This window comes from Bos taurus, chromosome 17 (assembly GCF_002263795.3).
Source record: "Bos taurus isolate L1 Dominette 01449 registration number 42190680 breed Hereford chromosome 17, ARS-UCD2.0, whole genome shotgun sequence".
Taxonomy (NCBI): domain Eukaryota; kingdom Metazoa; phylum Chordata; class Mammalia; order Artiodactyla; family Bovidae; genus Bos; species Bos taurus.
Window position 1 is genome coordinate 68,384,139 of NC_037344.1, and position 26,794 is coordinate 68,410,932.

The following is a 26,794-nucleotide window of genomic DNA, read 5'->3' on the forward strand; positions in this document are numbered from 1 at the left end:
TGTTCCAGTGGGACCGAGCGGGCCAGGGTGTGGAGAGGAGCACCTGCGGCTGTGAGAGCTGGAGGAGGCCCGGCTGGCTACGGGCGAGAGTGGGCAAGGAGCTGCAGAAGCCCCGCCTCGTCAGGCTCCGGGGCTGGTGGGTTGAGTTCGCGGAAAGCCGGCGGAGTCACATCCTATTCTGATTTTTTGGAGGATAGCCGATTAACAGTGTCGTGCTGCTTCCAGGTGGGCGGCAGAGGAGCTCAGCCGAACATGCACGTGGATCCATTCTCCCCAAACCCCCTTCCCAGCCAGACTGCCGCGTGACGTTGAACAGAGTTCCCTGGGTGTACTGTAGGACCCCGGTGGTTACCCGTTTTAAATAGAGCTCACGTCTTATTCTAAGAGCATCACAGAGTCATTCAGGAGAGTGGGGCAGGGCAGGTCTGCGATTCAGAGAATGCCCTCTTGTGCTGCATGGAGACCCTGTGGGGGGTGGGGGGCGCTGGGGGAAGGTGGGGTGGGCTACGGAGCCCCCAGGGGGGTGGTGGTTGTGACTCACGTGAGAACTGTAGTGTCCGATACAGGATGGCAGTAGTGGGGCTGGGAAAACAACGAATGGATGTGGAAGACGGAAGCAGCAAAACTTGGTGAGCGGCTGAGCGTCGGGGTGAGGGCAAAGGGGTGTGGTTCAGCCTGGCCCCTGCATGGCGCTCGTGGGGCACCTTTCTCCAGAGAGAGCCCTGGCTATAAGAAGGCCAGGACCACGTGAAGGGTAGGCACATGCACCTCTATCAGCCTGAGCTGGAACAGTGAGCTTTGCCCCAGGAACAGCTGCAGAAGGAACCTGGGGACCCGCTGAAGCAGGAAGCTGCTGCCAGGTCGTGGACACTAAGCCCTGGGCCTCTGGTGCCATCTTGGATTCCCCATGACCATGGTTTCTGCCACTGTGGGTCATACGGCTGTGTATGCTGGAGGAGGGCTGCACGTGAACACTCTTGAGTAAGAAAGGGGGAGACCTCAGTGCCCTTACCCTGCTGCTTGCCAACCGAGATCTCTTCCCCCTCCCAGGACAACAGCAGGTGTGTGGAGACAGACGCCTCTAGAAGGTCCTGGCTTGGATCCTTCCTGGGGTGCCTGGCACACACTTGGCCTTCTTAAGTAGTTGTCACATTGCACTGTATACAGCTGACCCTCAAGTAACACAGGTTTGAAACATGGGTCCACTTAGACACGGGTGTTTTCAGTGGGCAATAGTACAATGCTGCATAACCCAGGGGCTTGAATCTGCGAACACGGAACCATGGACATGGAGGAACCTTGGAGATTGAGGAGCCGAGTATACAGAGGGTGACTCTAAGTTCCATGGCGATTTCCCTTCGGTTGTGCAGAGGGTCAGCGCCCTGACCCCTGCATTATTTGAGGGTCAACTGTTAATTGAGTGTTTTCACACCAGGGACCACCTCCTTTAGACATTGTCTTCCAGGTCAAAATGTAGATTCTGGCCCATCCCTCCCCCTCCGACCATGCGTTAAGAGCCAGGGAGTAGTTAGGCAGTGAGACTCCTGTCACCTGAGCCAGCCGTTTGCACAGAGCCTTGGGTCCCAAAGCTTCTCCCGTGGAAGGAAAGGTATGGACAGAAGTTGCTGCAGAAAGGGTCCTGTGTCGAAAACACTAGGGCTGCCAGGTAGCTGAGAGCCTTAGCATATGCGATATTTCTCAAAGGACGCTAACCAGGACGGTGTCTCATCCCCTGAGACCTACTATAGGAACGTGGGATCGGTGGCTCCAGGCGGGTCATTTCGAACTCATTGGCCCTCGGAACAGAACACTCAGACCTTTCGTTACGACTCCCCCAAGGCTCTTCAGCAAGGCCCGCCCCAACACTGCTGGTGAAACGGACCCTCCGTGAGGACGGGGCAGCCACCGTCCTGCTCACCGTGTTCATCCTCCCGGCCTAGCACCCACAGTAACTGGTTAATTACTACCATCGAACGAATAAAGTCATAAATGGCACCACAAAGAGAATTAAACTGCCGCCGCCTACTATGTGAATTTGTCGAGTATGGGCTGTGCCCACCCAGGGCAGTCTGCTCTGTTAGGCTTTTCCGGGCACCGACACGGGTCAGATGTACGTCCTGGCTCCACAGACCCCAGGGCAGGTGAGCCTAGCAGCCAGCCAAGACAATTACATGTGAGATGTTAGCGCCGTCTGACTCCGCAGGACCACGTGTAGCGATGTAAAGAGTGGATGCCACCAGAATGTGAGTACAAGACTGTACATAGAGCACTGATCCTGATGGAGAAAAGGCAGAGAGCCCCTAAATGCCTGTCAGAGAGGCGGTCCACCATGTGTTGGAAGACTATATGTAGCTGGTAAGAAGAAAAACGCTTTTCTGCATACTGCATATAAGGTTGTTGAGTAAATTGTTGAGATAAGGGGGAAAACAGTTGAGAACAGATTATAAAACATTATATACATCCAATTTATTTTAAGTGTATTTTCATATGTGAGTGTGTATATACACATGCACTTTATGCCTGCTGATACATGAATTTTAAAAAAAACGTACATGGAAGGATATAAACCACACTGTTATGTTCTAAAGCTGGGATTTGAGGAGGTACTAAGTCGGTTATTTTTTGCTTTCAACTTCTGAGTTATGTTTGAATTTTCATGTCAAGTATGTCACTTTTATTAATTGCAAAAATACTAAAGATGGTCACCTTTGCAGGGGAAAATGCATCATAGAAAGTGATAAGTGGCAGAGGAGAAATCTTTATAGGTATTAGAACTCGGGTAAGAGCTGCTTCTGACTAAAGAGAAGCATTTACCAGTCTTACGTGGGAGGCTTTGCACATGAACTTGACCTTGAAGCATCAATAGGCTAGGTAAGATTATAGTTCACTCTGGAGGTCTTTACACGTGTGAAGTATCTCCTGGAGGGTTACTCTCAGATTGTCAGCCTCCTTCCTAGCCAGCTCCCCAATGTGCCACTTTATCCAGAAGTTAAAACTGTTGACCCAAATTTGTCTTTTATTGTCTTTGTCATCCTATCTTGTCCTTGCTGCAGATAAATTAAGAGTTGAGTGGGTTTATAAAGAGGAGCATTAAAATCTTATGTGGATTGTATAAAGATTCTTAATAATCTTCATTTTCTTTGGCCCTGGGCCTCCATCCTAGGAGAATTGGAAGTGTAAGCCAAGATTCATTCAACATGGCATTAACTGTAAGAATAAAAAAACTGAAATAGCCCAAATATCAAAAAGATATGAGTGAGCGGGGTATCTGAAGGGATCTATCACAGCCTTAAAGATATTAACAAAAAATTTTAAATGACTTGTTGGAAGATTATGATAAGTGCAAAAAAAAAAAAAAAAAAAAAAACCCAGAACACAGACTTATATTCAATAGAGGCAAATAAAGAAAAAGTCTGCTTGAAGCCCCCGTATATCAGAACTTCCTGTAAGAGGCTGAAGACACAAGTCTTTGTATCAGTGCTAACAGTCCAGCTTCCTGGCTTATGCTCTGGTCAGGCGTGAGGGCCAAAGGAGAGATTGTGGGCCATCTTTTGGGTTATTTCCGATTCAGGCTGTATTCCACCGAAAGTTTTCCTACAGTAAAGTTTAAGCACTGGGGACCCCACATCCAGTGCTTCATGAAGAAACGGGGAAGCGGTCTGTTCCCAGGGGCTCTGCAGGGGAGCTATGGGGTGGGAGTCTGTGTGTGCGCTCAGTCATGTCTAACTCTTTTCTACCCCATGGACTATAGCCCACCAGGCTCCTCTGTCCATGGGATGGTCCCAGGCAAGAACACAGGAGTGGGTTGCCCTGCCCTCTTCCAGGGGATCTTCCTGATCCAGGGATCAAATCCACATCTCCGGTGGCTCCTGCATTGGCAGGCGGATTCTTTACCACTGAGCCACCTGGGAAGCCCTGATGTGGTGTAGGACCAGGCCCCAAACCCAGTCTGGGTGTAACTGCACACTCTGGGTCAGTGCCAGGTCCATCCCTGGTTGGAATTCCTGAATTTAATCGAAACCCAAGCAGACTCTAGGCTGTGGGTCTCTTCACCCACAAGGTGGCAGTGGGACTATTAGCAGAATGCACAGTATGCATCCGGAAATTCAAGACTCAAACATATCGATAGAAGCACTTCCTTGGGGGAGGACAACAGTCCACGTTCAGGGAGCAGGAACCCTAGAGCACAGTCCCAGGCAAACTTGCTATCATTCAGAATAAGTGTTTATTGAATAACCACAGGGGTCTTGCATTGCAGTAAGTGCCAGTCACGTAAGACCCTGTCTTCTAGAGCTTGACGTTTTGTACTCTGCAAGACGTAAGTCTGCAGGTGTTGGCGCTTTTGTGACATGTCTCAGTGGCTGTGGACGTTGTCGCCTCGGGTCTAGCAGGCCTGGAAAGGTAAATAAGGAACCGTGACAGCCTTTTAGTCCACATCCTGCTGTGGGGCTTGTGGTCACCTGCTGGCTGGGGCCGACCTGTGCCGGCCTGGTGGAAGCAGCCGCCGTGATGGAGGGTGGGAACGTGCCCGTGTGAGTGGGGCACGGGAAAGGGTGGGCAGAGGCCTTCGGCTGCTTCTGGGAGGCCTGGCCTGGTCCTCCCACCTGCTTTCTGCTGCCCACGCCCTTCTCAAGCTCTTCTTCTTAATCTAGTCTGTGCACAGATCAGGGGTAACTGCCCTCTCCAGCTAAGCTCAGCTACAATGACTGTCTAGCAGCATCCACCAGAAGGCATCTTCCTAGACATCCATTGAAACAGCCTCGTTTTGAGAAATTTGGACATTTGGGTGTGTGACTTCATAAAGATGAGGCTTTGAAGTAACTCTCCAGCCCAAGTTTGACTACAGAAGACGTGAAAAATCTAACACATGAACACGCGTTCAAGGACACCGCATCCATTTTCAAACTGAAAATGTGGGGTGAGGGGGAACTGTGTGACCAAGTACGTTTTTTCATTTGCTTTGGGAATAGTATGATCAATGTGTCATTTTCAAAGTGTAGATCATTCATGGCCTGTTTTTAAACCCAGGCTTTTCAGGTGGCTCAGTGGTAAAGAATCAGCCTGTGAAGCAGGAGAAACAGGTTCTATCCCTGGAGGAGGAAATGGCAACCCACTCCAGTACTATTGCCTGGGAAATCCCATGGACAGAGGAGCCTGGTGGGCTACAGTCCATGGGGTCACAAAGAGTCAGACCCCACAACAACAACATTCTTAATCCCAAGCCTGCTCCTGACAAGTGAGTTCTGAACGTAATCCTGACCCGCCTCATGTCCAGTCCTATGTGCGGGAAATACAGCCTTACTTCAACAGCAGCTTACATCAAACCTAATTTTTAAAGTAAGCCACTGTGAGAATGATTGTTTTCTCAAACAAAATATCGGTGCCCTGGGCCCTGTGTATTAACCTGGTTGTGTCTGCAGTTGAGCTATAAACAGGATTTAAGCTCCATGTTCTTGACCTGCTGTTTTCATGAGAGAAACCAGGAGACTGGTGCGCCCTCCACTGAGGCTCCCAAGCAAGACAAAGCTGCATGCCCAGCCCCCTCCAGTGCTGCCTGATGTGCAGGGACTGAAAGCCAGTAAAGGAATGAGAGATCCTGTTTATTTCCTCACTGGCAGCCAGTTTATGAACAAGGCTGGGAGGATCTTCCTTGTTAAAGAATCTGCCTGCCATGCAGGAGACCTGGGTTCGATCCCTGGGTCAGGAAGACCCCCCGGAGAAGGGCATGGCAACCCACTCCAGTATTCTTGCCTGGAGAATTCCACGGACAGAGGAGCCTGGTGAGCTACAGTCCATGGGTTCGCAAAGAGGTGGACACAATTGAGTGACTCACACACCCCCTGAGCAGAAGACTGGCACCCATTTACTGTGGCCCCCGAGGACCTGCTGACCTCAGGCAAAGGGGTCTGTGCCCCTAAACAGCTTTCTGGAGGAAAGTGACACCATCTGGCTCCAAACTTTCTCACAGGGACATCACATCCTCTCTTGCTGGAGGCAGGTGACAGCCATCACAGCTCTTTCTGCAGCACTCTGGACAGCCCGTTGCCTCTACAAGTGGCCGAGACTAGTCCTTCATGACACAGGCTCTGTCCCCCTTTTACCGGTGGGGAAACTGAGACTGGGGACTGAAAGAGACTTAGTGACCCACCCCGCATCGGCAGCTTGTCTAGAAGAGCCAGGGACAGCACCCAGGAGCTCCTCCTGATTGGGGCGCACCCAGTGGGGAACCAGGGTGGGACCTGCAAGCGGCAGAGCAGACCAAGTACAGCGAATCTCAGTCCAACAGGAAGGGGTCCTCAGCAGAACAAGGACAGCACTCAGGTGCCTGAGCTCGTTGAGTTGCCGAGGGCTTCGCTGTATCCCGAAGAGTTCACTGTCCTGCTTGTACCAAGTGCAGGGAGCAGGCTTATTGTAGCAGCTGTGGGGCAAGACTGCCCTCTAGAGGGCTGATGGAGCATTGCCCTAGCCACATTCCAGTCTAAGGCTCAGTGTTGCTTTCCCATGCTGTATCCATGTAATGGTTATTTCTATGGAAGGAATTTAGCTTTCGCTCTTTCTCAAGCAGTCTGGCCCATAGAGGCTTTCTTGACCTCTGAGTACTGGCCGTTATTTGTCCATCTTACAGAAGGCTGGGCTTTCATTTTGGTCCCCTCCCCCACCCCTCACCTTTAGAGGAGTCTTGCTTCCCTAACAAGATTCAGGTTCTTAAAAGCAAGGATTATGTCTGATTCTTCCTCAGCTTTACCCTGTTGTTCCCTTAGCTGGACATGAAACTAGAAGGTTCACCAGGATGGAAAGGAATCCTTTCCACCCCCAAAAAAGAATTCCACCGCTTCTCATTTGTTCCTAAAACATTTCATCTCTGATCAGTAGTTCCCCAAATGGTTGAATCCTCAGAAAACTTTCGGAACTCAGTTTCCTGGGCCTCACTCCAGCCCTGCTGAATCAGGCTCTGTGGTCTGAGCCAGGAAATCTGCTTTACAAACTTCCCCAAGTGGTTTTTGATGTGTGGCCAGGTTTGGCAGCCAACAGCTCTAAATCCCCATTTACAATTATTTCTCCTAGCCTTTCCCCCCACCCGACAGCATCTCCAAAGGTCTTCAGCTCATGTCCGTTATTAAAACGGACCATTTTGAGATTCCTCTGGACATAGTCACAGGCTCTTCCAACTGCGGGGCTGGACGACACGGGGGAGAGGAGACCACAAGAGAAGGACCCAAGGCATGTGCTTTTACTGCCAGTGACCCTGCGTTCATAGCAGAAATTACTGAAACCAGTACCTTTATGCTGACGGGGCAGGTTGTCAGTTTGTAGTCTGATGTTAAGGCTCAGGCTGAAGAGGGAGACAGAGGTTAATTGAGTACCTAGTTATTTATTTTTACCATTTCTATCTCATCTAGTTCTCAGGTTCAACTGAACAAGGCACTGTTGCCTACCCACGTCCACCCCCATCCCACTCCCACCCCCTCCTTTAAAAAAAAAGAAAAAAAAAACAGGCAAGTTGAGGCTTGGGCTTCCCTGATAGCTCAGTTGGTAAAGAATCCGCTGCAAGGCAGGAGACCCCAGTTTGATTCCTGGGTCGGGAAGATCCACTGGGGAAGGAAAGGGAAAGGCTACCCACTCCAGTATTCTGGCCTGGAGAATTCCATGGACTGTATAGCCCATGGGATCGCCAAGAGTGGCACGCGACTGAGCGACTTTCACTTAAGTTGAGGCTTAGGAAAGTTAGTAACTCTTCCAGTCACATAAGTTTGTGACCATCAGATTCTGCATTCGAATACAGGTCAGATTTCCAAGGCCAGCTTTGTGGGAACGTCCCTACATGCTCTTTCTCACTCTCCCAGGCCAAGCGAGCCGTGCAGCGGGGAGCCACCGCAGTCATCTTCGATGTGTCCGAGAACCCAGAAGCTATTGACCAGGTAAGCTCCTGGGGCCAGGCCAAGGCTGCAGGGCCCCTGAGAGAAGCACCTCCCTTACTTAGCCTGGCTTCTCACAGTCGTATCACCTGGGTCTTCAGGGCCCTTGCACTTGTCTGCCCTCATTAGTGACCCATGTTTGTGCATTGTCCTCCAAAGCGAGTGTGTCAAGAGGGGTTAAGAGCCAGGGGGCTGGGAGGCATTGTCAAATACCCTTCATCCTAAAACGGGGGGCATCCTCAGCTTCATCTGCCTGGGAGCCCCCAGCCTATGATGCTGGTGTTTGGGGATTTTCGAAAGGGAATTTCATGTTCTTTTCCTCCAGCTTTTCTTTCTCTCTCTCTGGCTTCTTGAAAGTAATTACGTCTTCTAAGCAGCACCTTCTGTCCTTGCTTAGCTGAACCAGGGCTCGGAAGACCCGCTCAAGAGGCCGGTGGTGTACGTGAAGGGCGCAGATGCCATCAAGCTGATGAACATCGTCAACAAGCAGAAAGTGGCCCGTGCGCGGATCCAACACCGCCCCCCTCGAGTGAGCCTCCGCCACCTGCCCCCCTCGCCACCTGCCCCTTCCGGCTTCGGCCTTTTTTGTTGCTTCCGGCTTTTTCCCCATCTAAACCGCTGACGCGCCCCAGGGACCTGCAGGTTTGTAGCAGATGTAAGCCCGGAGGCCAGGGAGAGATTACCAGTTCTACTTGAGGGCATCTGAAAAGCCTTTCCAGATATAGATGACTTGTGACCAGGTGTCTCTTCCACCCAGTGTCCCCTCTGGGTGACTTCCTGTCCTTTTTTCTCTTCTGCCCCATCTTCCATGAAAGGCTGACTAAGGACTGAAGGGAAGGGCGTCCTACTCTCAGCTGCTTTTCCTGGGTCTCCCTCCTCCCGTGCGTCTTCACTAAGAGGATAAAGCCTGTGCTTCCTCCTTCCTGTGGGGCAAGTGCATTACCAAAACTCCCTAACGTGTACTAGAATCTGGAAATGTAAGCTTTCAACTGGGATGGGAGCTCACGACCTCCAGGTGGTTAATGAACAGCTTTGTCTTCTAGGCTTCTCTTATAGTTGTGTTAAAGCCATGCTGCTGGCATCCTCTGCCCAACCTCAGGCTCAAGATTCTAGGAACCTGGGACAGGTGCTCCATAGATGGTTTATTTCCTCTTCCTAAATACTGGAATATTCACATAAAGGAGGATCCTTTCGCAAAAAATACCCAGATGCTCGTAGCATTCAGTGAGCAAAACTCCACTCGGGCGGGCCAAATGCACATCCCAGATCAGGTGGCTGTAAGGTTTTAGGAGGCTGTATGCCATGAGGGAAAGGTAAGAACTAAAACTAGAGGGAGTTTGCAGAAGAACCGACTTGCGGGCTGCTTTTTAAAGGGAAAAAAGAGCGCTTTGGTAAATATGACTCACTATAGTGGAAGCTGATATTTGTGGAAGCAGCGTACAATTTTCTGAGTTGTTGTAAACCATTAATTATACGGTTAGTAATCACTGTTCCCTCAAAACACGACACTCGCTCCTTTGTCCCATAAATGTGATATTTGTGTTTATTTGAAAGGGCCTCTCCCACCGGGTACGGCGGACTCTGCACTGTTCCGCAGGGAGCTGGGCTCAGTGAGCAGAGTTCTCCCAGCTGTTAGGAGGCCTGGCTAAGACCCCGGCAGGCCTCCCCTGGCCGCACTGCAGGCGCTCCCTGGGCCTGGAGAGTGCACAGGGTGCCTGTTAGCAGAAGCCCTGGCGTGTCCCACAAAGGAGGGGAAACGCAGCCCAGAGGCTCCGTCCCTCCGCTGCCCGGAGCCGACCCAGCGCGTGTGCCCATCCCCAGGCTGAAGAGCGCCATGACTCACTGTGTCTTTTCTGTTCCAGCAACCCACTGAGTACTTCGATATGGGGATTTTCCTGGCTTTCTTCGTCGTGGTCTCCTTGGTCTGCCTCATCCTCCTTGTTAAAATCAAGCTGAAGCAGCGACGCAGTCAGGTAATGGCCCCAGAGTGGCCCATCACCTTCATCCCCGAGGCCCCACTGCCAGTGCAGACCAGGGCAGGGTCCTGCCCCGACACTGCAGCCTCTTCCCTGCTGGCCCAGAGTCAGCAAAGATGGAGAAAAGCCAGAGCAGAGCTCAGAGCACTGAGCTGTTTCTGTTCCAAAAAGGCCGGTCCTCTCAATACAAGGGTCAAGCGCTGGTGCTGTTTCCAGCCACAGGTTTTTCCAAAAAAAAATGTTTGAATGTTAACATGGAGCCCGAGAGTCTTGCTCCCCAGATATGATCAGGGGACCAGCAGGCTCAGCATCACCTGGGAGCTTGGGAGATTCGCAGAGTCTCAGGCCTCACCCCAGACCTATTGCGTCCGAATCTGCATCTACCAAGCTCTCCAGGCGATTCTCAATGAACAGAGGAGCCACGCTAGTGCCCCGGCTGACACAGCACTGCGTGGTTACAGGAAGGAACCGTTTAGGGGCAGAGGGCAATGGAGGGACACTCAGGAGTCCAGACTCTCAGGGGTGTAGCAGTGTGATGTCCCCAGAGAGAGACAGCGCCAAAGGGTCGGGTGGGCCGTCAGTGACAGAGCAGCAGCTGGTGTCTGTCGAGCACGTCCAGTCTGCCAAGTGCAGAGTACCCCCACACGTTATTCACTGGCCCTCGGGACGTTCTTCAGTGAAGGGAGGAGCCCTTAGCCCAGAGCAGACTTGGCCAAATAACTCAAGCAGACCTCTGCCGGCTCTGCTGCTTAGGCCAATGTGGTGGACACTTGGGAGTCTGGAAGACCTGCGCTCTTGGGCCGTGGTCTCTCCATGTTTAGTGATTCCTCAGCAGTCTGTCCTGGCTGGATGGAGACTAGCGTTAGGCTGACCGTGGCCCCCCGGGGGGTGACCGCCGCTGTTAACACAACCCAGACCCTCATACGGGCCACGTTCTGCTGCACAGAATTCCATGAACAGGCTGGCTGTGCAGGCCCTGGAGAAGATGGAAACCAGGAAGTTCAACTCCAAGAGCAAGGGACGCCGGGAGGGGAGCTGCGGGGCCCTGGACACGCTCAGCAGCAGCTCCACGTCTGACTGTGCCATCTGCCTGGAGAAGTACATCGACGGGGAGGTAATGGTGGGGGCGGGGCCCAGCCCCATGGGGACGAGCCAGGGATGAGGGGGACTGGCCCGCAGAGGGCGCACGGGACCGGGAAGGACAGGCCCCATGGGCCTTCCCCACAGCCTTGTGGGATAAGGGCTGAGCCTGCCAAGTGTCCTGGGGGCATCCTGAGACCTTCCAACTGCTTTCCCCCCCGGAACGGGGTGGCCACATGCATAAACACTCTCTCCCGGGGACCTGGCTGGACACAAGTTGATCAGTAATCTATGTAACTCTGGTTTTAGGAATATTTACAGTTAATTTACATTTGAAGAAAGTGAAAGTGTTAGTCACTCAGTCGTGTCTGACTCTTTATAACCCCATGGACTGTAGCCCACCAGGCTCCTCTGCTGTCCATGGGATTTCCTGGACAAGAATATTAGAGTGGGTTGCCATTTCCTTCTTTGGGGGATCTTCCTGATCTAGGGATCGAACCCTGGTCTCCTACATTGGCAGGCAGATTCTTTACTGCTGAGCCACAAGGGGTAGGGAGCTTCTTAAATTAATTAAATTTAAATTAATTAATTTACACTTACTGAGGGCAGGAGGAGAAGGGGGCGACAGAGGAGAGGGTTGGATAGCATCACCAACTCAGTGGACATGAGTTTGAGGAAACTCTGAGAGAAAGGAAAGAGTCAGACATGACTTAGTGACAGAACAACAGCAAGACTTAATTTTCACATTGCTCATCTGAAAACTCTGGGACTCAGCTTCATACAGTCCTCTCCTGAAAGCTGTGTGGAACACTTACACCCATTTTTCTTATAAAGAGACAAAGGAGGGGACTCCCCTGGTGGTCCAGTGGTTAGGACTCCACGCTTTTTCTGCCAGGGGCTCAGGTTCGATCCCTGGTTGGGGATTTAAGATCTCACAAGCCAGGTTGGTATGGAAAAAAAAAAAAGTAAGGACAAAGGATGTGATGTCTCCTTTGTCCTTCTAGCTTTTTTTTTGAAAATTTCAAACTTTCAGAAAAGTTGCAAGAAGCATACAGTGAACGCTGTTATCATTCACTGAGAGTCACTTCCTACATCTGCTTCATTTCCTTCCGTGCAGAAACACACGTAAACACACACATTTGAGGGAGTAAGGGGGCAAACCACTTCAGAATTAGTTGCAGGCATTTGATGCCCCTTTGATGAAAGTGTCCTGCCACTGTGTAGACTGTTGGATGAAAAACAAGGTTTTACAGAGGCCTTCAAATGAACGGTCTCACACAGTCTCTACCTGCAGACTGCTTGAGCTCTCATCTGGGCCCAGGAGGGTTCTAGCTCTGCGATCTTGGGCGAGTAACTTTACTCTCTGTGCCTCTGCTTATGACACGAGCCCAAGACTGGCCTGAACTCCCAGTAATCACCAAGGTCACATGAGAAAATCTAGGTAGGACTCTGGTCATGGTCAGGCACAGCCTTAGGGGTTAGCTGGAATGTGACTACGGCTAGCTGGTCCGAGAATGGAAGATCAAAAGTGGCAAGTCCAGAGGGTGCTCTGGGCGCAGGAACTTTAGGGGCATTTCTGCCTGCCTCAGAACCCCATCACCTCCTCTCCATGTTGGGAGTTTTGTTACAGACCACGTGCCCTCAGGTGAATGTTGAGGGTGCAGTGAAGGGAAAGGTGGGACAGCTTTACCCCTTTGCTGTCCCACGTGTCAGTCATGAATCCCAGGCATCGTCCTTTCTACCCACCTCATTTTGGGTATCCGGAGCCAGCCACCATCCCAGAAATGCAAAAGGTTTTGGAGCGCACCTAGCTGTCCCTCACACCCCAGGCTGAGCAGCCTGTGTGAGCACACAGCTCTGGCGGGCCTGTGTGAGTGCCCAAATGTGAGTGCCCTCCTCCAGAGGCAAGAAGGGAGCCTACTTCCTCCCTTGACACCAAGCACCATGGTTGGAGCCAAAGATGGGGATGGCAGAGCCTCTGGGCACCGCCACGGTGCACTGGGCTCCTTGGTCCACTCTGGCCCCACAGGAAGAAAGAAGCATGTGCGATCGCCCTCTGCCCGGGCCCACGTTCAGGCTCTGTGTCTTCTCTCCTGCCCCAGGAACTGCGGGTCATCCCCTGCACTCACCGCTTTCACAGGAAGTGCGTGGACCCCTGGCTGCTGCAGCACCACACCTGCCCCCACTGTCGACACAACATCATAGGTAACGCTCCGCTGCCTCTGTCCCTGCCAAGAGGCACTGTCTTTCCCAGGTGCCTAGTGGGAGCAGGACGGGCACCACGGCTGGTGAGCCGGCAGACCACCAAGGCACTGCCGCCAGGACCTGGAGGCACCGGGGGGCCTGGGGAGGTCTGCTGGAGGGTCAGCCTGGGTCTGAGCTCTGGCTTTGACACGACTGGGTTCCTGACATTGGACCAGGCCCCTGGCCTCTCCAGCCCTCGGGCCCACAGTCTCTTAAGCAGGACAAGAGGGGTGACATGATGCTGTGTCACTGTGGGGGAGCCTGAGGGCCCAGAAGGCAGGGTGCCCTCCCCATAGCTGCTTTTCCAAGAGGGTCAGGGCCTTTCCTCTCCGGTCTCGGTTGCTCTCTGGAGGCTCTTGTCACTCAGAGCAGCTGGGATGTGGGAGATGGACCCTAATAGGAGTGACCACCCTGAGAGTGGAGAAGCAGGAGGCCTCTGCCCGCGTGGCTGGGTTTGGTGGGAGCTTAGAATGGGTCAGAACCCCTCGGTGCCAACCGCTTCAGTCTGCCGGTGTCTGCCCCTCTAACTCCGCCTGCTGACCAGTTTCCTGTGCTTCTCCCCAGAACAAAAGGGAAACCCGAGCGGCGTGTGCGTGGAGACCAGTAGCCTGGCGCGCGGGCGGCAGCAGAGGGTGATCCTGCCAGTGCACTACCCGGGCCGCGTGCACAGGGCCGGCGCCGTGCCCACCTACCCCACGAGGACCAGCATGGACGCCCACGGGAATCCGGTCACACTGCTGACCGTGGACCGGCGCGGGGAGCAAGGCCTCTTCTCGCCGCAGACCCCCGCCTACATCCGCGGCTACCCGCCCCTCCACCTGGACCACGGCCTGGCTGCGCACCGCTGTGGCCTGGAGCACCGGCCCTACTCGCCCGCGCCCCCCTTCCGCAGGCCCAAGTTCGGCGGCCGCAGCTTCTCCAAGGCAGCGTGCTTCTCGCAGTATGAGACCATGTACCAGCACTACTACTTCCGGGGCCTCAGCTACCCCGAGCCCGAGGGGCAGCCGCCCCCCAGCCTGGCCCCCGGGAGCCCGGCGCGGGCCTTCCCCCCGGGTGGCGGCGGCGGCGGCGGCAGCCTGCTCTTCGCGCCCGCGGCCCCGGCCTCGCCCCTGGAGAGCGGCAGCGCGTCCAGCTTCAGCTGCTACCACGGCCACCGCTCGGTGTGCAGCGGCTACCTGGCCGACGGCCCGGGCAGCGACAGCAGTAGTAGCAGCAGCAGCAGCGGCAGCTCGGGCCAGTGCCGCTGCTCGTCCAGCGACTCGGTGGTGGACTGCACGGAGGTCAGCAACCAGGGCGTGTACGGCAGCTGCTCCACCTTCCGCAGCTCGCTCAGCAGCGACTACGACCCCTTCGTCTACCGCAGCCGCAGCCCCTGTCGCGCTGGCGATGTGGGGGGCTCAGGCCGGGGCCCCATGGTGCGCCTCGATGGCTCCCCGGCCCCCGAAGAGCCCCCGGCAGCAGCCCGTGGCCCCAGCGCCGCACGGGGGGAGCCCTGGCCCGGTCCAGCCTCGGTTTCGGCCTCCGCCTCGGGGGACCAGCTGTCCACCTGCAGCCTGGAGATGAACTATAGCAGCAGCTCCTCCCTGGAGCCCCGGGGGCCCCACAGCTCTACCTCACAAGGGGGGCTCGAGGCCTCTCCCAGCGCCGCCCCGGACCTCAGGAGGACCTGGAAGGGGGCCCGGGAGGGGCCGTCGTGCGCCTGCTGCTGCGAGCCCCGGGCCCCGGCCCCAGAGCCCAGCGCGGGGGCGGCCGGGGGCGGCGCCTTGTACCTGGGTCCCCCGCCCTGTGAGGGGTGCGGCCCCCCGGGCGGGGAGTCACAGCCCGCGAGCTCCCAGGGCCTGTACGGCCTTCACCCGGACCATCTGCCCAGGACGGACGGGGTGAAGTACGAGGGCCTGCCCTGCTGCTTCTATGAAGAGAAGCAGGTGGCCCGCGGCCGCGGGGGCAGCGGCTGCTACACCGAGGACTGCTCGGTGCGCGTGCAGTACACGCTGGCCCAGGAGCCCCCGGTCGGCTGTCACCCCGGGGCCCGGGACCTGAGCCAGCGCGTCCCCATCATTCCGGAGGATGTGGACAGCGACTTGGGCTTGCCCTCCGACTGCCAGGGGACCCGTGGCCTTGGCCCCTGGGGGGGGACGCTTCCCGGTCCGGATGCTCTGTGGCCCCACAGGGGCCTGGGAGCAGCCCAAGAAGAGCGGGTTCTGTGCTGCCCGGCCAGGGCACCACGGCCACCTGGCTGCCCTCCGGAGGATGTGGGGGCCCCCGGGGCCAGCTCCCCCAGAGCTCTCCGGGACACTCGGGAGTCCAGCGCCACATCCCCCAAGGCTGCAGGTGAGAGCGGACGGTGACAGCAGGCCCGGGTTGGGGTCTTCTCTCCCCATGGTCACTTCCTGGGTGACTTTCTTGGTGCACTTGGCTTTAAACCCCATCCATACCTGGTGATTTCCAGGTGGTACTCCCCCATCTACCCCTTCCTCTGAGCTCCAGACCTGGGGGCCTTGTGCATCCCTCACCTCTCCCCCAGATGCCGGGTATGCAGCCCACCCGACCCTCTGCACCCTCTCCTCCAGGGCTCCCCACCCAGATGCCCAGGCCCCAGCCCTGAGCCTGCCCTGCCCCTCCTGCTTCAGGGTCCTGGGCCCCACGGTCTGTCTGTGAGAACCCTGTGTGCTGGTTTGCCCCCATCCAGAAAGGGGAATCCCCAGAAAAATGAAACTTAGCTAAAAGACATGCAGAATTCCAGTCCAGATCTTTTATTATGAGGCTGAACAGACATGGTTAAACTGCGGTAACGTTTCCATACATTTTGTCTCAGGAGTGGGCGAACGATGGGCAGCCTAGCACCTTTGAGTAGCACAGGGACCGTTCCATCTGCATAGTAAACCCCACAAGGGTCTCCGCTGCTCCCCACCCGCTGTCCGCAGCCAGGCCCATTCCCTCTCTCCAGGGTGAGGGTAGTAGCCTTCTGACTGGTCTCCTCTGGCTGATCTTGTCCTCTGTTCCACGTCGGCACCACAGTTGTCTTTTTTTAAACATTAAGTCTGTCTTTACACCAGAAAACCCCTCACTGACTTGCCATTACCCTCTGAATTTTAGAAATGTAGACCCCTCTCCCGGCTGATCAGGCCCTGCCAACCCCTCTGATCACCTCTTGCTTCCCTCCTTGTTCATGAAGTCATCCACCCCATGCCCCCATCCTGTCCCCCTAACATGCCAGGCGGTCCCAGCCCCCAGGTGCCTCTGCCGCTTCTCTCCTGCAGATCTCGGTTTAAGCGCCCCCAGGGGATGGGCCCCTGGGTCCCTTGCCTGGTCCCCGCATGTGGTGCCCAAAGGCTGCGGGGCTGGCCGCCTCCCCTGATGGTGGTTCTCTCTCTCCCAGGACTGATATCTCGCCCGGTGGACAGTGGCAGCCCTGGAGCCTGAGCTCCGAAGGAACTCTTCCTTGGAAATGGGAACTGTATGGAGACTCCAAACTCTGACTTCCTACAGAAAAAAGAAAACAAACAACAAAAAAAATTTTTTTAGCTTTGACAAACACAAAAGTGGTAATAAAAAGAGCCCTCCTTCTCAACCCAAAATGTGAGCCATCTGTGGCAAACCACCCCCCCCCCCCGCCCCCCATTAACAAACCAACAGACAAAATTCTGAGTCTTTTGCCTCTTTGATAACATGTTACTCTTCTGTTTTGTAAAGTGTGTGTGCTTGGGGTTCTGAGGTGTGTGGGATTGACTTCTCTGCTTTTTTTTTTTTTTTTAAAGATATTATATGTAAATGTAAAAAGTTATTTAAATATATATTTTAAAGAACCCTAACTGCCAACTTTTGCTGGAAAAAAAAAAAAAAATCACTGCTGCATTAATTGAACCACATCATGTGTAGATACTGTTGTCTCCCTGGAGGGAGCTCAGGCCTTTGAAAAGCTCAGGGCTACACCTGCCTTAGAAAATGAACCAGAAACTTGAAGTAAAGCTAGTTGATATGGGTACAAACTCTGAGGAACAATGCAATGCTGCCTCTTTCTTTCTCGTGGCAAATCCCAACGTACAAAGCGTCAGGCCTCCTCGGAAGCCAGGCCTGTTCAGCCCGCACCTGCAGGCCGCTGATGGCAACAGCCGGGGGTCGGGCGGAAGGTCTGCCGCACTGGGGAGCCGGGACAAGCCATTGCTACGTAAGCCCCAGGGTGACAGGGACGATTCTGCGCAGCGTCCTCAGGCTGTCCCCCCTGGCCCGCGTCCTAGGTAGGACAGAGCCCCGATCTTGGGCTTCCCGCCGCTGGCTGCAGAGATGGTTCGATGTGGGGTGTGGGGACAGACACCCAGGAGGAATGAATGTACATGGTTTTGCAGCCTCGGTGTCTGACCCAAGTTGGGGGAGGGGAGGGATGGAGGGCACCCTGGCGCAGAGTGGGCTTGTGCGCATGCGTCCCAGCGGGCGCGGCCACGCCCCCGGACTGTTCCGACTTTGGGATATCTTCCTAGGGGCGCGTGGCAGGGACCCCATAGGGTCTGAGCTCCGTATGAAAGTTTCCCATCCCATCGCTTCAGGGTTGTTCAGCCCTCTGCCTCATGGCTGAAATTGCTCATCTCGCCTGCAAATGTCTACTATCCTTTCTACCTAATGCACTATTATGTATGTATTGATTCTCCATGAGACAGAGAGAAAGAGACTATCAGATAGTTTAGCCCCAAAGGGTAGGTTTTTGTATATTGTCCCAGCCTTTCGTTTTCTTTTGTTGTCGTTTTAAGAGGGAGGGAGAGTTTAAAAACCCAAACCGTTTTTTAAAAGATGTTTCTGTTTTAAAAGGGAGAAACTATTTAAAGCTGTTTCAGATCAGGGATCATTAACCTGTTTGTCCAATGTATTTCTTGTCCTTAAAAAAAAAAAGTTTTTTTGGTGTGTTTTTTTTTAAAGGAAACTAATCACCTTACCCCTTGTGTCTGCTAACTCTTCTGGTCATTTCTGCTTGTTCATTTATTCAGCAGGTGTATGTTGTCATCTGAAATGCTCATTTGCCGAATAGAACCTTGAGTCCTGGCCCCCACATAGGTGGGGAAGTGGAGACCTCTGCCAGGGGGCTGTAAGACTCTTCTCTAGTCTGCCCCAGGGGAAGTCAGCCCAGGGTCTGCACCAGAACATTTTGAATGAGAATCTTATTGAATCCCTGTCTTAAAAAGCCCAGCCTGTGGTGAGGACATCTGCTTACTTCTGGCCAGGATTTGTCAGAAAGAAATCTCAGCATCAAACGATTGAGCCATCTGCCCATTAAGGGGCTCACTGTGGTGAGATTTGTCCCCCAGCCTCTGCCGTGGGACATCCCTCTGGGGCCACCCCCACCCCCAGCCCCACCTGTGCCTGGCACACTTGTTGGTGAGGGTGTGGGCAGCGCCTGAGCGGGTGACGTGTGATCTGGGCCGCCTTTATTCCTGGGGCCGAGAGTAGCAGCTGCAGAGGACAGCAACTTGCATAGGGAACGGGTGGGGGCTTCTAACATGAACTACAAAAAGCAGCTTCTCATTGTTGAGATTCTGTTTGTTTGTGGTTTTGTTTTTTTTGTTTATTTTTAATGCCTTCAAGTGCATATCCTCTTCTTTGTCTGAAAGCCGACCCCCCCCCCCCCCCCCCGCCCCAAAGTGGCTTGCTTTAGTCCCAACTGGGAAAAAAAACACCACTCCTCAACAGCCTTAAGCAATAAATGGATGAGGAGAACATGTGGCTTCAACTGGGCTTATTAGAATAAATGTGTCCAATTTTCATTTGAAAAGAGCAGTAACTACAGATGGCAAAAGAAATGCATCTAATTTTCATATTTTATAGGGTGGTAGAAACAGAACAATGAATTTTTCAGACTTTGAAATCTCTAACCATTGTCTTAAATCTGTGTTGGGTCACAAAGCATAATGACCCGACTATATTGCCTCACATTCAAGTCAAAAGAACTGTCTTCTTTGAAGTCGTAAGACTCCAATAATGATAAGTATCTTTTCTCAGTGGCCTCTCTGGGGCATGTGGGGGTTATGGAGACGTGGAAACTAGAAGCCTCGAATCTTCCGTGGAGAACCACCCCCAACACACACACACCCATGAGCAGGAATGTGACTGTTGGGCGTGGTCCGATGGCCCAGCCTTGGGTGTAGGGCAGCCTTGTAGATTGAAGAGTGCTGGAACCAGTGAAAAATGGGGGTTGGGGAGTTCTGGACCACCAGGTACCTCTTTGTGGCCACAGCCCTGGGATGCTGGCCTTATCTCTCCGTCTCTTCGCCTATCCCTTACCTTGACCCTGACCCTAACCCACACCGTTTTGTAAAGCTCCTTCTGCTGCCCACGGCCCACACCCTCCCTAATGTGCTGCTAGCCCCTACTCAAAGCTCATGCAGGACTAATGCTTTTAAAATGAGGTCTAAAAAATAATTACTAATCAAGAGTATTATTTTTTACACAGAACTGCCTTTTTCTATTCTTTATATAAACTCTATTGTATTGGTCTAACAAGGCACTATTTTAAAATGTTTTGTTTTTTTTTTTAATATTTCTCCCGTAGCACTTAAAAGATATTTTGTAAAGACTTTTGCTGTAAAGATTTTGTAATAAAGTTGTCTAAGGGCTCCTTCTCCAACATTACCATTTTTAAAAAATGTTTTAAAGGCTAGAAAACAACTTATGTATATTCTGTATATGTATAGCAGCACATTTCATTTATGGAAATATGTTCTCAGAATATTTATTTACTAATATATTTATCTTAAGCCATGTCTTATGTTGAGAGTGTGACATTGTTGGAATAATCATTGAAAATGACTAACATGAAGCCCTGTAAATACATGATAATTGCACACAGATTTTACATATTTGCCGACCAAAAATGATTTAAAACAAATTGTAGTCTTCTATGGTTTTGTAACAAATTGTACAAATGACTGTAAAAAAAAAATACAATTTTATCAAGTATGTGTTATATGCTGTCATTGCTCTGTTTGGTAAAGGTCTTACAGATGCCACAAAGGTGACCTGTGCGTGAAGCAGTGCCTGTCACCCCCGGGGGCTTCTGTGTAAACAGAATTCAGGTAACTGGGGATCCGGGTGATGTCCCGGGCGAGCATTTGTATGTCCCTGGTGGTGGTGGCAAGTTTTCTGCTCAGCCCTGTGTGTGTGTGTGTGGCAGGGGAGGGGGAATCCCAGGAGCCTACTTTTTAAAAATAGGGACCATAGGCTGGATGTAACCATCGACTTTACCTGCCAGGCCTTTTCCTACTTGGAAGACTGAGGCCCTCCAGCCCCTCTTTAAGGAAAAGGGACTTGTAGGAAAAAGGTTTAAGTGTCCAGCCTGGGAATGACCAAACCCTGAAGGTGGAGAGGGGGCCCTGCGTCTAAAGTGAATCTCCTACCCATCCGGGCTTGTTTACCCCTGCCCCGGGGAAGGTAGTCACTGATTTGTAAAGCGCTGAGATCGTGTGGAAGGTGCAAAGTGGTGTTTATTTTTCAGACATCCAGCAGAGAACATCCTAATCCTGTGAGCTCTAGTTCCTATTTCTCCCTCTTGAGCTATTTCTTGGGTACAGCCTCCTCAACAGGCTCCTCGTGGTCTTCCGGCTGCTTCGTGCCTGGCAGCGGGTCCTTCTGAGCGTCTTCGGGGGCGGCAGCCTGTCTGCACAGAGCCCCCCAGAGCTTTTGTTTGATGGCCTTGCCCAGCTCCAGGCTGTACCTCTTGGGGGTCCCAGAAGGATTCCACAGCATGGGCTCTACCACAGAATGGTACAGAGCCCGGTAGCTCTCAGTGGGGAGGCCGTGGATGACTAATGCGTCCTCGGACAACTGCTGCCTCTTCCTGGTTTCGGGAAGCGAGGCTCGGCCCTTCCAGGACGCTGTCCCCATGTCCCGGGGTAGCGCTTGGGTGGCAGCCACATGTTCAGCATATCTGCTCTCAAGATCTTGGCAGACCGTCGCTTTTTTCTCCTTTGAACTCTCTTTACTCTAGCCAGGAAGAAAGCAGAGAAGTCAAAGCTAAAACTTGAGAAGGGAGCTCAGAATAATTATCTGGGATTTGTGTCCCCGAGTCTTGGTTACAGCCACAACCAACATTTGTCTAGCATGTTCTAGTTTACTGAATTCCTTCAGGGACGCCTCTGCGAGCGATTTGCCACAACACTGGAAGGTCAGCGGGAGACGGCTCTAAAGGCAAGGATCTGGGAATGGGTTTGCCCAAGGCCACGCAGCCATTGGGTGGGCCACGGCTGTCACCTACAGAGTGCCACACAGGACCCCAAGCATCTACTCAGCGCCAGCCTCGGCTCGAAAACTGTTTGCGTGTACTAACTCATTTCATTCTCTTGAAACCCTATGAAGGAAGGGCTGTCACTCCCCGTTTTATAGATGACAAAAGCCAATTACAGTCAGATTTGGGATCAGAACCCTGAGTGACTAGCTCCAGGAGGCATTCTTTTTTTAATTAGAATATAATTACCCCGCTTTCCTGGTGGCTCAGTAAAGAATCTGCCTGCAATGCAGGAGACCTGAGTTTGATCCCTGGGTCGGGAAGATCCCCTGGAGAAGGGAATGGCAACCCACTCCAGTATGCTTGCCTGGAGAATCCCAAGGACAGGGAGCCTGGTGGGCTACAGTCCAAGGGGTCGCAAAGAGTCTGATATGAGTGAGTGACTAACACTTTCACTTTCTTCATAATTGCTTTACAATGTTTTATTGGTCTCTGCTGTACAATGAAGTCGATCAGATATATATGCACACATTCATCCCCTCCCTCTTGGACCTCCCTCCCACCTCATCCCCACCCCCGCTGCCATCCCACCCCTCTAGGTCATCACGGAGCACCAAGCTGAGCTCCCTGTGCTATGGAGCAGGTTCCCGCACAGTGGCCTCCTGAGCTCTGCTGGCCACCATGGAGTAACAGAGCTGGACTCCTGTCAGGCCTCTGGATGCCAAGCTCTCCATGTTCAGATTTATAGCTAGATCTGTGGCTCAGCTCTGGGGTTCAGGCATGTGTCTCTGAGCCTTTCTCATCTTCATTTTCCCTTCACATCAAGTTCCTTTTGTCTCTGCTTCTGAAAACCACTTTGTCCTCCTCTCGAGCTGGGCAGAGGATACACAGGCATGACCCCGGATCTTGTATTCTCTCTGCTATATCACCCCCCGACCCCCATCCTAACTCCCCCCGGCCCCCGCATGCCATCTTTAACTTCAGGATTTCCTCTTCTTCATGGGAATCCCTAGCTCACCTTTCCCTCTTCCCACTCTGTCATATTTCCTCCACCACCGGCCCTCTCCTACCTCGACACCTCCTGCAGGCTTCCTGCGCCTGAGCGAGCCTGGCCGCTGCCCTGCTGGCTGCTTGCTCTTGCAACTGATGGAGTTTCTTGTTCCGCCCTGCTGGGTGGTTTTCATTGTTGCATCGTCCCTGGGCTTTAATCTCTTGGAGGGTTTTGCGTCTCCAAACTTGCGTGGCACTGGGCAGCATTTCTCCTTCAGCTGTCGCCTGAGCACCAGTTTCACCAGGGAGAAGGAACTGGCAATTACTGGCTCCTTTACAACTTCCCAAGAAGAGGTGGGACCTGGTGTGGGGGCAGTGGTGTTCGGCTCAGCACACGTTCTGGTTGTCCAGATGTTGGTGAGAGCTGGCGAGTCCACATAGCAGTCCTGGAGCCTGGTGTTCAGTAAGATAGACTGCCGGAGTCCATAGGCAGGAATGCTGGGGTCTCGTCTCACATAGATTGGATGCTAGAATCATAAGGGGGAAAGAGGAATAAAAAAGACCAATTCTCAAGCTGAGACTAGAAGGTCTATTTTGGAGGTAAAGTACTAACATCTTTTTAAAGACCATTCCTTCCCCAAAAACTCTTAGAAACCTTTCTACATATCCTCTCTCCTGCTCACCAAAGCCTTTTGTACCAAGTAGGAAAGCAATAGTAATTTCACAACGTCACAGTGATGGTCAGTTTCTCAAACATAGCATGCTTGCACTGGAAGTGGAGGGAGGGTTGGGGAGCATTTATAAGGAATTAAAAGCAATTTCTGTCTCCTGGAAAGCTAAGGGAAACCACAGTGGGAGAGGAATGGGAGACAGGATCACTTGAGCTGCCTATAGAGCTGTAGCCAGTTCTCAACTCTGCTGCAACCCAGAAATGACAGCAGGTAAAAATCCCGCCAAGTTCTGAAATCGCTTCTAACCAGACTGCCATGAGCCAAGAAAAGCTGCTAAGCAGGGAAGTATACTCTGGGGTCTCTAAAGGCAAAAGCACAATGTAAATGATGCTGGCCTCCATTCCCCAGGACCAGCCAAGAACAAGAGAACAATTTGGAGAGATTAGAATCACACACTTAAAAGAGACCTGGCTTTCTAAGAAATGTCATCTATAATAAAATAAAATCACCTTACCATATTTCAGTTGCCTTAAACTTTATTTTAGCTAGCTTAGTAGGGGGAAGAAATGTGTATTTTCTTTTCCCTTTTTCTCTCTTGTTTTTTGTTTTGTTTTGCTTTGTTTTAATATTTCTATCACCTGTCTTTCTCTGCCTCAGTCATGCATGGGCAAACTGCTGTTTGTTTAGATTTTGGCTCTCATACAGGCAGTTTTGAACCATTATCTCTAGTATTTGTGATGTCACTTTGGTTTGTGATGTGGGTGTGGGTGGGTGTTACATCATCAGATTTTTATAGTTGATTTATGTTGGAAGAAGTTCTATTTTCTTGTGCTTACAGCCTCAGGAACTTCTCTAGCCCTCTTCTCCCCCAAAATGGCTCGGGTGAATTTTGAAGGTCCTGACATTCTTAAGAAGCACCCTCTGCACGCAGCATACTCAAATATGCAGACCAGGTTTGTGGGTACAGGTAGAGAGATGTATCTTTACCTGTGCACAAGGGCCCTTCTCCGTGCACATAAAGAAGGTACTGTTACGTTCTCAGAACGGCTGCCAAGGTTAGGGACCAGAAATGAAAGAACACGTTCCTGCAGCCCTGGGCACCTACCTCTGCCCGCGTGTCTCTCCCGGGGAGACTACATGGTTTCTGGAATGTGGTTTTATTTTACATCCCATGGCAAATGCAGTAATTAGAGCTGTTAGCAGTGTCAAGGGCTTGAAACAAGAACAAAGACGCCTCTTCCTGGGAACTCTTGGGCAATGCTGAGCTCCTTATCAGGTGCTCCCCCTGTTGGGGGTTTTGACATTTCATGTGCAGAATGCCAAAGGAGGCTCCCTCCCCAGGGGGAGGAGGAGAGCGAAATGATGGAAAAACAGAGCCTGAGTCTGGCAGGAGTTCCTGGAATCACATGTGTTGCCTGTTTGATTTTTGTTTGTTTGTTTGTTTTTGTTTTTGTCCCCAGAGTGAATCAAAGTTGCAGGCAGACTGCACCGCAGGCCGCCATGGAACCACCTCCAGGCCGCCAGCATCTGGACCCACAGAGGCTCAGGAGGACAATGGGGCCCATTCAGTGGCGGAGCCTCGGCCTCACCTCCTGAGAGGTGGGTCAGTTTTAGAGCAGGGCATCAGAAAGGGTTTGTCTCTGGGAAGGGTTTGCGAACGTCTGGAGGTTGGTCAGGCAGGCATCCTTTCAAAGTTGGTGAGCCCCGGAGAAGTGCGACCTGGCTCTGGGGCTACGGTCTGCCTTTATTCTGCATTGTGGGAACAGGAAGGCAAGACACAGGAAACCGCGTCTCTGTTTCCCTTCGCTCCTTTCCCGTCTTGAGGTTGACTTTTCCTCACCACCTCGTTCCAAACACTCAAATGTATTTACTTTTCTGGGCCTTTGACTCAATCACTGAGCAACACTGCTCTGCCTCTCAGAGCACTCAGAATCTCTTTCTAGCACAGAGCTCTTCACACTGATGGCAGCTGATACATACTCTTCAAGCTCTGTTAAATTCTGTCTTCTTCAGGTGACACTGCCCCAAAAGTAATCCTCATGTTGTTTACCAATAATTCAGAGTAATTTGACGTGTGCTATAGAACTAAAAAGCCTCTTGATGAAAGTGAAAGAGGAGAGTGAAAAAGTTGGCTTAAAGCTCAACATTCAGAAAACTAAGATCATGGCATCTGGTCCCATCACTTCATGGGAAATAAAAGGGGAAACAGTGGAAACAGCGTCAGACTTTATTTTGGGGGGCTCCAAAATCACTGCAGATGGTGATTGCAGCCATGAAATTAAAAGACACTTACTCCTTGGAAGGAAACTTATGACCAACCTAGATAGCATATTCAAAAGCAGAGACATTACTTTGCCAACAAAGGTCCATCTAGTCAAGACTATGGTTTTTCCAGTGGTCATGTATGGATGTGAGAGTTGGACTGTGAAGAAAGCTGAGTGCTGAAGAATTGATGCTTTTGAACTGTAGTGTTGGAGAAGACTCTTGAGAGTCCCTTGGACTGCAAGGAGATCCAACCAGTCCATCCTAAAGGAGACCAGTCCTAGGTGTTCATTGGAAGGACTGATGCTAAAGCTGAAACTCCAATACTTTGGCTACCTCATGTGAAGAGTTGACTCATTGGAAAAGACTCTGATGCTGGGAGGGATTGGGGGTAGGAGGAGAAGGGGACCACAGAGGATGAGATGGCTGGATGGCATCACTGACTTGACGGACATGAGTTTGAGTGAACTCATGAGTTGGTGATGGACAGGGAAGCCTGGCGTGCTGCAATTCATGGGGTCGCTAAGAGTCAGACACGACTGAGCAACTGAACTGAACTGATTGCTCCTATTTCTGTAAAACCTGTTTTGATTGAATGCTCACTGTAGTCCAAAGCATGGTTCTAGACTCTTTACCAACATCATCTCACAAAATGGTACCAACGGTCTTCTTTAAAAACAAACAAACTTATTTATTTGGCTGCCCACAGCCTTCATTGCTGCAAACGGGATCTTCAGTCTGCATTGTGCCACATGCAATCTTCAGCTGCGGCGTGTTGGATCTAGTCCTCTGACCAGGGATTGAACCCAGGCCCCCTGCATTGGGAGTGCGGGGTCTTAGCCACTGGACCACCAGGGAAGTTTCTCCCCCTGGTTTTAGAAGTTGTCTCGAATGTCCCCTGCTGTGTTAGGTGCACAGGGAAGTGGGTATATGAGGATACATTAAACAAAGTAGTCTTTAACAGAGGTTGTTCCATTGAAGGTTGTTCAGAAGTATGAAATCAGGATGGAAAGACTGCATTTGTTCCAGGGTCCTGAAACCATGGCAAAAGTTTCCATCATTGGTGCCAACCCTTGGTCCAGAGAACTTGGGGTTGAGGCGGTAGGGCTTCCGTGTTGCAGAAAGATGTCCCTCAGTTTGATTGGCCAATGAACCTTTTTTACTGTGCTGAGCTAAGTCTAAATAACTCTTACTTTCCACCCATCCTTTGGAGTTCTTCTTCCTGACATATCTAAATCACCACTTCTATTTGCAAACACATCTGCCCTTCTCTGAGGTTTAGCCAGGCTCTCCTCACTGTATTTTTAGCTCTATTAATCTTTCTTCTTTCTTTTTCTCCTTTACTACCCCTCTTCTTCTCTGTAGTTTTTCTTAGCTCCTATTCTCTTTCTGGAGGGTTGGTGAATAAAGAGGAAATTGAGCCAATTCATATGAATTCTCCTCTTC

At 52.0% G+C, this 26,794-nt stretch overlaps 2 protein-coding genes across 2 annotated transcripts in view; one reads left to right on the forward strand and one right to left on the reverse strand.

Moving 5' to 3' along the window:
- Positions 1 to 20,168, forward strand: part of ZNRF3 (zinc and ring finger 3) — a 144,929-nt gene extending 124,761 nt beyond the window's left edge. Inside the window, exons 3-9 of the mRNA XM_024977815.2 lie at positions 7,845 to 7,919; positions 8,314 to 8,445; positions 9,779 to 9,889; positions 10,839 to 11,006; positions 13,075 to 13,177; positions 13,781 to 15,547; positions 16,596 to 20,168. Of these exons, the coding sequence (XP_024833583.1) occupies positions 7,845 to 7,919; positions 8,314 to 8,445; positions 9,779 to 9,889; positions 10,839 to 11,006; positions 13,075 to 13,177; positions 13,781 to 15,547; positions 16,596 to 16,639 (2,400 nt within the window). The 3' untranslated portion in view covers positions 16,640 to 20,168. The remainder of the gene's footprint in view (positions 1 to 7,844; positions 7,920 to 8,313; positions 8,446 to 9,778; positions 9,890 to 10,838; positions 11,007 to 13,074; positions 13,178 to 13,780; positions 15,548 to 16,595) is intronic.
- A 501-nt stretch (positions 20,169 to 20,669) lies between these two features.
- On the reverse strand, positions 20,670 to 23,771 carry C17H22orf31 (chromosome 17 C22orf31 homolog). The gene is given in 3 exon segments (NM_001101245.2): positions 20,670 to 21,184; positions 22,496 to 22,942; positions 23,601 to 23,771. Coding segments are annotated over 3 exon segments (879 nt in total). The 5' UTR covers positions 23,604 to 23,771; the 3' UTR covers positions 20,670 to 20,755.
- Between the last annotated feature and the right edge of the window lie 3,023 nt (positions 23,772 to 26,794).